The 10818-nt window shown below is 50.8% G+C and overlaps 1 protein-coding gene across 5 annotated transcripts in view; it reads right to left on the reverse strand.

The window, feature by feature from the left end:
- The window catches only part of SDSL (serine dehydratase like), a 33127-nt gene that overhangs the window by 20848 nt on the left and 1461 nt on the right, over positions 1-10818 (reverse strand). The window contains exons 1-2 of one of the 5 annotated variants that reach the window (XM_044989826.1): positions 8852-8956; positions 8232-8345 (exon numbers count right to left, since the gene is read on the reverse strand). The exons of 1 other annotated variant lie outside the window; for it this stretch is intronic. In XM_044989826.1, the coding sequence (XP_044845761.1) occupies positions 8232-8345; positions 8852-8941 (204 nt within the window). In that variant the 5' untranslated portion in view covers positions 8942-8956. Of the gene's footprint in view, positions 1-278; positions 312-1079; positions 1088-8231; positions 8346-8851; positions 8957-10349; positions 10650-10818 lie in introns of those variants that run through there. 3 more of the 5 variants (XM_044989828.1, XM_044989831.1, XM_044989827.1) reach the window with 3 other exon arrangements.

Raw genomic sequence — 10818 nt, forward strand, 5'->3', positions numbered from 1 at the left:
CACTGCCGTGCCCCCCCCCCCCCCCCCGCAGCAGGCTCAGGGCCCCGTGCCCCGGCAGCTCACTCTCCCGGGAGCGCGGTGAGGGGGGAGCCAGGGGGCGTGCCTGCCGCCAGTCTGGGGTCCCGGCCGCCGGCCCCGCTTCACTCAGCCGGCCGCATGTACTGAGCGGGGCCGGTGGCCGGGACCCCATCCGACAGCTGCGTGCCAGGCAAAATTGGCTTGCGTGCCAAAGGTGGCACACGTGCCGTAGGTTGCCGACCCCTGACCTAGATACATACAGAGACTACAAAGACCATAGATCAGGGTCTTAGCAGTCTTGATGAGTTTGCTGACTTGAAAGTCTCTCTGGAACACATCCCCAGCTGGGATGGGTCATGCAGTCCTTTGTTCAGAGCTTCAGTTTGTAGCAACGTTCCTCCAGAGGTAAGAAGCAGGAATGAAGACAAAATGGAGATGATGCAGCTGCCTTTTTATATCCTTTGCCAATGTGGCTTGTACTTCCCGTGTCCTCCCAAACATGATCTTCACAGCACATGGCACGGAAAAGCCTGAGAGTTCTGTCCATAGGCCTGCCCCTACATGCCTGGTCTTCTCTCAGTGGGTCTGTGCCACCTGCCATCCTGGGGCTCCACCAGCCTGGGCTCCCTCACCATGTCCTGCTGCCCACACACCCAGGAGGGACACGCCCAGCTGTAGAATCACACAGAGTCTGCAATCAGGTCTGTGTAGGAAGACTCAGCTCAGGGATTGCCCTGCACTCAAGTGCACACACTCTCTGGAGCGCAACCCCAAAATGACATTGTCTGGCGCTGTATAGAGATCGGTACGGCCTCAGCGCGTGAAATTTGCTCCCTCCCTCAATGTGGAGGAAGATACTCACAGCTTTTTGCCCTCCCCCCCTTATGAATGGCACAAACTGGGTTTTAGAAAACAAAACAGGTTTATTAACTATAAGGGATAAATTTCCAGTGATTATAAGGGATAGCAACAGATCAAAGCAGATCACTGAGCAAATAAAACAAACATGCAAACTAAGCTTAATACACTAAATTAACTGGTTAATAGAGGCAAATTCTCACCCTCAGTGTTGTTTTATGCAGGTTGCAGAGTTCCCTTGCAGTTTAACTCTCCAGGGATTCCTTTCACAGGCAAGATCTTTCTCGCCTGGGCTCAGCCCCTGCCACCCACAGCTTAGTTCCTTTGTTTCTTCAGGTGTTTTCATCAGTCTTTCTTCTTCGGCAGGGAGGCAGTGGAGAAGACCGAATATTAACTCATTCTCCGGCCTTAAATAGGAGTTACATATGGTGGGAATCCTTTGTTTCCCAGTTTGATGCTCACCCCCTTCCAGTGGAAAAATACCAGCAGATCAAGATGGCTTCCTGTACCAGGTGACATGATCACATGACACTGCAGTGTCAAAGCAGCATCCCAGGAAGCTTCTCAGGAAGATGGGAAATTAGTATCTTCAAAATCCTATCGTCCTTCCTAATGGCCCATCCAGGCTGATTGTCTGCTGTCCGGTGGGCGTTCCCCAGGTGCAAGCACTTTTGTAATTGATACATAGTCCATATTCCTAACTTCAGATACAGAAATGATACATGTATACAAATAGGATAATCATATCCAGTAAATCAGAACCTTTCCAATGACACCTCACTTGACCCATCTTGCGTAAAACATCTTAGTAATGCCATATTCATATCATAACAGTGTTTCTATGAAGAATATGGGGCGTAATGTCACAGGATCAGTTGTATAGTTGATGACCCTTGATGGGCCATCAAACAGGCTAGGCAGTGCTGATGCCAATGTGTCTGCAGGTGTCACCCAGAAACACAGCACAAGTTTGGAAATACAGATATACCCTACATATCTATAACAAAGGTGATGCAAACAAGATGATCATACTTGGCAAATCATAACATCTTTATAGATATCTTACATGGCATATCTAGCACGATTCATTGCAGTTTTATAATATTGGTACTAATAATATCATAATGTGTTCCACATATTCCATTCAGCATCACCAGGTGCCTAAAGATGCAGATAGGCACCTACGTGAGTTTTTTTAAAGCATTGAAATCAATGGGAGTTTGGCACCCAGCTGCTTCGGAATATCCGCTAGGCTCTGATCTGGATCTTTTGGTGCCTAAATACCTTTAAAAATCTGGCCCTCAGGACTTTCAGGGAGACTTAGGATCCTATAATTGCAAATAATACAGTATAAAAACAAATGCCCAAGTCACTTTTGAAAACGGGGTTTCATCTCCTAAATCACTTAGGTGCTTTTGAAAAATATCACCCTCAGTTTCTCCTCCTGTTTGTGTGGGTCTTTCCTGCAGCAGCAAGGGAGAGGGAAACCACAGAAAAATATGGCTACACATACACAATTAGCACAGAGGAAGGCGATGCTTTGGGGGCCGATGTAGCACCAGAAACTACTTTGAACTCATTTTGTGAAATTAACCAGATTTCAGTTTGACAATCCCTCAGCAGCCATGTGTGGTCCATGTAACTGTCCCCATGCAATCCAAGAGCCACTCCTGATTTCCACAGTCTGGCCTAATTCCTGCAAGCCAGGCTTTGCCAGGAAGTTAATAAAACTCTGGGTTTAGTTTGGAGCTTGTGACACTAAGCTAGGATTCATCTTCACAGCATCATGATGCAAAATTGCCATATGAGTAAGCAAACATCCTGGCATCGTGCTCCAGTGACAGACAATTGCAACCGTATTATTTTGCTCCATTGATCAATAGATGGCATTCCCTGTCAGGGCATCACAGTATTTTCCAGTCCTCATGCCACTGCTGCTTTGCCAGGCATGTACCAACAGCCATGCAGCACCAAAGAATTTCCTCAACAATTCTAGGAACTTTAACCCCTTCACGGCTGGGTCTCCATCCTTCCTGCTGTCCAGCTGTTGTTCTATTAACATACCATGGGACTATTTAGATAGTGGGATGCACTTCCCAATATGTTCAGGAACTCAGCAGGTGCCTCCCATCAGATATCTCTGGAATGTTTGGCTGCACAGAAATAAACTAAAATCCATAACCGGGGTGTGGTGCATGTGCATTCATGAGGACAATGAGAGAGCCACGTGTGCAACCCCCACAGGCATGCGTATGCCAGAGAACTTGGTGTGCAAAACTGCATTTGTGTGCACATGCAAAATGCAGGGAAGTGCTTGTGCACACATGCAAACGCCACACATAGCCATGCCAGCTAACATAGAGTTGCTTGGCAATATGCACAAGTAGATGCATAATTTGCTGGTGCCGCTTAAGGACTGAGTTTTGGAAATTTAGCTCTGAATGCTGCCAAACTACAGGGTCCCTAAGTCCACTTGTAGACCCTCCAGCTGCGGGCATTCCCAACAATGGGCAAGTTGAGAGCATCAGCTCAGCAACCAAAGACACAGGCCCTGCTCTGCTTTGTGAAGCGCCACACAAGCTCAATGCTGCAGCAGGGTCTGACTGACAGCTGGAGGGGCAGGTCTGAAGCAGGGAGGGAGGGATCATGTACAGTATAGCCAGGGTCTAGGTGCAGGTTATTTATTTGCACAATAATGCTTCAGTCTACACCATACACACAAGTGTACTTGGACGCTACAAGAGCTGCGTTTTCTAATCAGGCCCAGTGCATCAGACTGGGTGCATCCAGTTTTCCTGAGCTGCAAAGGACGGGAGTGGTAATTATCTTTGCAGCCAGAGTACTCATGGTTTTGGCCTGTGGTTGTCACATACCTCAAACAGAACGTTAAGATTTTTAGACTGATCAGACATGCACACAAACTGTCCATCTTCTTATAAAGTAAAAGATGCTTGTGCATTTGTGTGCATACATGTGTGACAGCAGTTGTATGCATGTGTGTGTGCATATATGTTACTTGTGCGCACATATGCGTGCATGTGCATATGTAGGTAGTGAATGTGTGGGCATCCGCAGAGTGCAAGCTGGTGATTGTATGTGTGCATATGCATGGATGCGCCTTTTGTTCATGTGTGTATACATATATTTATACCATCATCTGTGTGTGTACATATATGTATGCGTAAATTTGTGTGCATGCATATTTACATGACTGTGTATGTGTTTATGTTTGCAAGCACATGGGGGCCTATATGCATGTGTGTGGATACATATATGTGCGATCATTTGTGCATGGATGAGTATGTGTGTGTATGTGAGCATATGTAGGTTAATATGTGCAAATACATGTGTGTCAGCACCTGTGTTCATGTATGTGTAACAAATCAAGTGTTGTGTAGGGGCTTGTCTACACGGGGAAGTTGTTCCACAGTAACTTTAGTTTACTCAGCATAAACTGCCTCGCAGCTGCACACACAGTGTTGTTTTCAATTTATCTGGAGTCTTAGCCCACTTTAATCAATCTGCTTTGAAAGGCAGCATGATGCTATTTCAGAACGAGTTGTACGGGGCTACGGTTCCTGTGAACCCACCCCTAATTTGGATAAACTATACAACCCCCTGCTATCCCATACTGCATTGCTTCCCACCTGAAACAGCCCCTCCCTTTACCTGGGTGCCCCCCTCTGCTCATCTTGACCAGATGTCACCTCCTTGTTTAAATCCTGGCACACACCTTTGCGATTCAAGCTCCTGGCTGGTTCACATACCCAGAATACATTATAGTGACCATGCCCTGTGCTCCTGCACGGTTACATCTGAACAGGAGTCACTGAAATGCCAAGCTCTACGAGCAGCTACAAGCACAAATGCAGGGATGCATCCTGTACCAGGCCAAAGCCAGGGAGTCGAGGCAGAATTATAAAAACACTAGAGACAAAATGAGACCTCCCAGGACATTTGCTTACTAGAGGGCACCGGATTTTTTGCCAGGGAGGCCACTACACCCCACTACATCGTGGACAGTTTGGAAGGCATCCAGGTGACCATGGGCTCTGAGGAGACCCTCTCCCTGCCCCCAAATAGAATCATAGAGTATCAGGGTTGGAAGGGACCTCAGGGGGTATCTAGTCCAACTCCCTGCTCAAAGTGAGACCAACCCCAACTAAATCATCCCAGCCAGGGCTTAGTCAAACCTCTAAGGAAGGAGATTCCACCACCTCCCTAGATAACCCATTCCAGTGCGTCACCACCCTCCTAGTGAAAAAAAGTTTTCCCTGATATCCAACCTAAACCACCTCCACTGCAACTTGAGACCATCACTTCTTGTTCTGCCATCTGCTACCACTGAGAACAGCCTAGATCCATCCTCTTTGGAACCCCCTTTCAGGTAGTTGAAAGCAGCTATCAAATCCCCCCTCACTCTTCTCTTCTGCAGACTAAACAATCCCAGTTCCCTCAGCCTCTCCTCATAAGTCCTGTGCTCCAGCCCCCTAATCATTTTTGTTACCAAAAGTCTCTGTGAGCCACCCAACCCTGAGCCAGAGACAGTACCAGAGATGGTCCCCAGGTAAAGAGACAGCTGGACAGTGCTGCTGAGGGGGCCTCAACCAGCAAATATTATACACCTCTACCTCGATATAACACGACCTGATATAACACGAATTTGAATATAACGCGGTAAAGCAGCGCTCCGGGGGGGTGGGACCGCGCACTCCAGTGGATCAAAGCAAGTTCGAGATAACGTGGTTTCACCTATAATGCGGTAGGATTTTTTGGCTCCCGAGGACAGCGTTATAGCGAGGTAGAGGTGTATCTTGTATTACAACTAAGCCTTTCCCCCTGTTTTTTCTAGGGGTTCAAGCCCCACAGCCCCCTGGAATTGATGCCAGTGGTTTTATTGCTCACACTTAGCAATTCCTGTGGGAGGAACTCAAAGCACTTTGCAGCCATTAATAAGCGAAGTCTCACAACAACTCCAGTGAGACTCCAGAGTATCATTATCGCCATGTATCAGAGGGGTAGCCGTGTTAGTCTGGTTCTGTAGAAGCAGCAAAGAATCCTGTGGCACCTTATAGACTAACAGACGTTTTGCAGCATGAGCTTTCATGGGTGAATACCCACTTCTTCGGATGCAAACATCTGAAGAAGTGGGTATTCACCCACGAAAGCTCATTATCGCCATGTAACCAAAAGGGAAACCGAGGCACCTTGCGGTATCACAACTTGCCCGAGACGACTCTAGAACTGTAGGGCAGAGCTGGGACCACATTTTCTAGCATCTAGCCCTGCACCTAAACCACAAGACTATCCTCTTTCTGGGTATGAGCACCCAAGGTGTCTCAAAGCATGAGGTAGACAGAGGTGGGACCATGCCTGTGCACTCAAACACTGCCACCATGTGTGAGGCCTGAATCCCGTTCACTGGATCCGACCAGATGACAGGGGTTATGCCCTTGTCTTTCTGAAGAGACCCATCTGAGTTTTAACTTCCACCATCATGGGCAACAAAGAGTTACTGCTCCCCTGCAGCATTACCCCACTGGGCACGACCCCCGCTCTGGGAGAACCCATGATCCGATACCCGGATACCAAGCCACATTATGGCAATACATAGAAATCCAAGAAACCCAGATTACTCTGATTCCATCTTATTCACACCGGTGTTTTCTGTCTCTCTGCTCAGGCCAGCAATGACTTGCTGTTGCCTCTGTTGCCAATACCCTTACTGGGGCTTTGTTTTGCCTTTAAATTTGTCACTGTTGATAGCACTACAGTCAGCCATGCTCCTCCACCTCTCAGGCAGGAATATCACCCACCGTAGGTGCCGACTCCGTGAGTGCTCTGGGGCTGAAGCACCCATGGAAGAAAATAATGGGTGCTCAGCATCCGCCAGCCCCAGCTGTTTGGTGGCTGGGGGAGGAGCTTGGGAAGGCTGGAGAGCAGCAAGCGGGTGGGGGCAGGCGGGAGCCTCAGGGAGGGGGCTGAGCAGTGGCAGGAAGAGGTGGAACGAGGGCAGGGCCTCGGGGGGCAGAGCGAGGGCAGGGCCTTGGGGAGGGGGCGGAGCACCCCCAAGGAAAACTAAAAGTAAGCGCCTATCACCCCCATAATCATTAACGTCCTTCGTGGACTCTTGCGCATTATTATAGGCCGCACACCACCACCTGCAGTTAAGGTTGCCCAACACTTTCCATTGTAAGCCCCTGTTTTCAGTTGCTTACAACTCGCCAAACTTTAATGACATTTTCCACACCAGGTGTTTGCCACAAGATGATTCTTTTTTTTAAAGTTTCAGCTAAAACAGGTCAGTCGTTTCTGCCGATAAAGCTAGGGGCAAATATGTTGGTTTGCCCGCATTCAAAAATTCTTCATTTCCCTGATAATACACTAACAATCTCCATTAAAGTTCACAGCTGCTTCCCACTGTCTCCGTGAGGCACAGGCTACCTTAACTCCCCTCCCCGCCCACAGAGCTTGGGCAGATCCCTAGGTACGAAGAGGTCAAAAGTGTGTGACAGCTCAGAGAACTGACTCCCAACCGGCTCCTGCTGAAGTCCGAGGGAAAAACCTTTGGACCAGCCCAGGGCCAGGGGCAAATATTTATCTAAGCCGTTTAGTGCAGGATCCCTTAGGAAATGACATCGCTTGTCTCCTGTTTCGCTGGCCTGGTCCTGCATCTCCCGGCAGAAGGAGGGGGCTCCACACACTCAGCCCCTGGCTCAGGGCAGGTTTCCTGATGAGCTTTTCTTCTCTTAGCTCAGTTGTCAAGGGAGAGCGAGGCTGGCACAAGCAAATCCAGCAGCCCCAGATTCTCCTCCGCCTCCCTCCAGCTGTGAGGCACAATGGGCAGAGGGCAGCACCTGGCATTCGACTGCTCTGCCATGCTAGCTGGGGTGGGGGTCAGTCCTGCAGGGAGAGGAGAGAGCGGAGGAAAAGTGGAAGCGGAGGAAGAGAGGAGATGGAGGTTGACTGTTAAACAGAAAGCTGGGGAGAACTGCAGTAAAGGGGGAGACACCCCGAGTCTGTAGGGGGGCCCCCAGTTAGCACGATGCAGCTCGCACTCTGCCGCATGGCGCATGAGCAGAATTATGACACTCCATCAGCTGGGTGAGAACCCCTGACTTCCCCAGGGCAGCCTGTCTGAGCTGGCCTGGAGGATGTGTGCTCCTCCTTGGGGCTAGAAACGAAACATCCCCATTTGTCCCTCCAATGTCCCCACCGCCCTCTCTTTCCTTTGCCTCCTAACTCCTCAGCCCCCTCCTCACATTCCAGCCCCTGCAGCCCCCAGTAATCACCTTCTCCCGGCTGAACAGCTCAGCAGGAAGGAGATGGCTTGAAAGCCAGAGCCAGATACTCACGTGGGGCAGCAGCCGGTGGCGGGTGCCCTGTGTCTGACGAAACGGGCCAGGTTTCGCTCTACTCTTGCATTGCAGCCACTCGTGGGATCCCCTGCTTCCCCCGATAGCTTCAAGCTACAGCACAATTAAGGCCTGTTCACTGGAACAGTCTCTCCAGGTGCCCTGCTCTCTATCCAGTCATGCACTGAGAACTGGGGCCGGGGTATGAAAGACTTGGGGATCCCAGGGCATGAGTATCTCAGTCCTGGAGACCTGCACTCTCGTCCTGCTCTAGGAGCTGTGGCAGAGTCTGAGCTTGAGGTGGGTCAGCAGTGGGGGACCCAGGGCAGGGAGAGCAGCAGGGGGGCTGCGGGCTGAGGTAGATGGACAGAGCTACTGTAGGTGGGGGTGCTGGAGCGCAGTAGGGGAGGAAGTATTGTCTTGTGGTTAAAGCACAGAGCTGGGCATTGGGAAGTCCAGATTCTTTGCCTCTGTCTGCCACAGATATTAGGTGCCCCTGGGCGAGTCACCTCACCCCTGCTGTCTGTTGCCTCCCGCTGTGCATTCCCCTCCCCTTGGGGATAATACAGCTCTTCCGAGGCAGGTTGATTCGCCGCAGCTTCGGGGGGGAAGCAAAGCACCTGAGCAATCTTGGAGAACGACAAATTCCGCAAGAGCTCGAGCACGGCAAACCCGGAGCAAAGCAGCGTCAGCCGACAGGGCACCCGCATGGAGATAACCAACAGGCACGAGCTGGGGGAGCAGCTTTGTTGGCGGACCCCATTCCCCTGCTCACAGCGAGATACAGCGGAGGCCTCCTGTAATGCGGGTCAGCGTCCCAATCAACAGAGGGTTACAGGGCAGAAGCCTAACACAACTCTGAAGTGGAGCCGTGGCCTGGAATCCCCGAGCCCAGGAGCAAGGCGGGACTCTCATTCTATTCCTGGCGTTTCACTATGTCCAAGGGGGTTTCGGGCTGAGTGAGGGGTTGCTACTGCTCAAGCCCGGACAATGACACAATGGGACACGTTAAGGTGTACGGAATTCAGGGTGGAGAAGGTTGATCCAGTTGAATAATATTTGTATTTGATTCTGCCAACCACTGGATACTCCTGACCCCCCAAAAGCCATAACGGTGAGCGGAAGGGCCCATCGACGGCTCAAGACTCGCAGCCCAAGAGGGTAACTGGTCCTCCACCTGCACAGCCCTCAGCCGTAGGGCTCCAATCCCACCCCCATTGCCAGTCGCCACCTGCATGAGGCCGTGGGGGGAGCTGGGGAGATGCTCAGGGCAGCAGTGCCAGCAGGAGGCAGTATGGCACACTTCTGGCTATCGACGGCCCTATCTCCCCACTCACTCAGCCAAATTCAGCCCCTGGATAACGAGCAGCTGGCTAAGGCCGAATGCAGGCGAGACAGAGGGGAGGTCAGCAGGAAGGGAGAAGTGTTTTGAAGAACCTGCTGCCTCCTCGGAGCAGGGATCACCTTTCTGTTCTGTGCCTGTACAGCGCCTGGCACAGTGAGGTGCTGGTCCGTGGCTGACATTATGGTAACGCAAATAATAACAGCCTGCAACGTTCTCCACGATTGAGGGCACCCGCCCTCACACTGCCAAATCCTTCTGCAGCCTTACGATCTGTTTGGACTTGCCAGTGCTGTTAGCTGCTCAAAGAGTGCCCGAAGCACCCACTTCCAGCTGCCACTGACCCATAGACTGCATCCCAACCCATTGGTCAGAGACCTGCCCATGGCGAGCCGTACACTGGTGACATGTAGGCATGTGTATTGCAACTCACAGGACCAGAGTCTGGTCCCTACACCAGTGTCAATCAGGAGTGAATCTTCATGGAAGTCAGTGGTATTACACGGGGCTCAGAGTGGGGTAAGTGAGACGAGAATCCGGCCTCTCTGTCTACAACACTCCCTGAAAAAGCACCAACTGGGACAAAATGCAGCAGCCCCCTGCTAGGTCATCATGTGCCCCCCCCCCCAAGTATCTGCTCTCTGTACCATGTCCCCACTGAATAGCGAGTCCAGGGCAAGGCTTCTCAGCACCCTCCCTGTGACTGGCCCAGGCCACCTGAGTGATGCCACCATCACAGCCACACAGAACAGCTAAGCCCGCCCAGAACTACATACCTGTGAATGTATATGGGGAGGCTCAGAGTGCAGGAACCAGCTGGAACGCAGACTTTGGAACTCCCTGCCACAAGAGATCCCAGGCTCACCTTTTTGAGAACTAAATTCAAAAAACTCTCTCTGACTGAGCTTTCCCTCAGAGTGTTCTTCCTACTCAACACACCCGCGCTGTCTAGCTCACCTCCCTCCCCAAACAGAATACCAAACCAATCCAGCATTTGCTTCTACAGGCTGGGAATGAACGGAGATTATTATTGCTTTTTCTCTTTTGAAATAGTTGGGAGGTGCCGGTAGATGGAGGGAGGAGGCCCAGCAAAGCTAACTGACTTGTCCCTGATCACACAAAATCAAGAGCAAATAGAACCCTGAAGTCCTGCCCCATTGAATCATTTCATGACACTGCCTCTTAAAAAGTAACTAACTATAGAGCTGCAAACGTTCCAAAGTCTGGTGGCGAAGCGGGAGTGAG

The sequence above is a fragment of the Mauremys mutica genome, chromosome 16 (genome assembly GCF_020497125.1).
Source record: "Mauremys mutica isolate MM-2020 ecotype Southern chromosome 16, ASM2049712v1, whole genome shotgun sequence".
Classification (NCBI taxonomy): Eukaryota; Metazoa; Chordata; order Testudines; family Geoemydidae; genus Mauremys; species Mauremys mutica.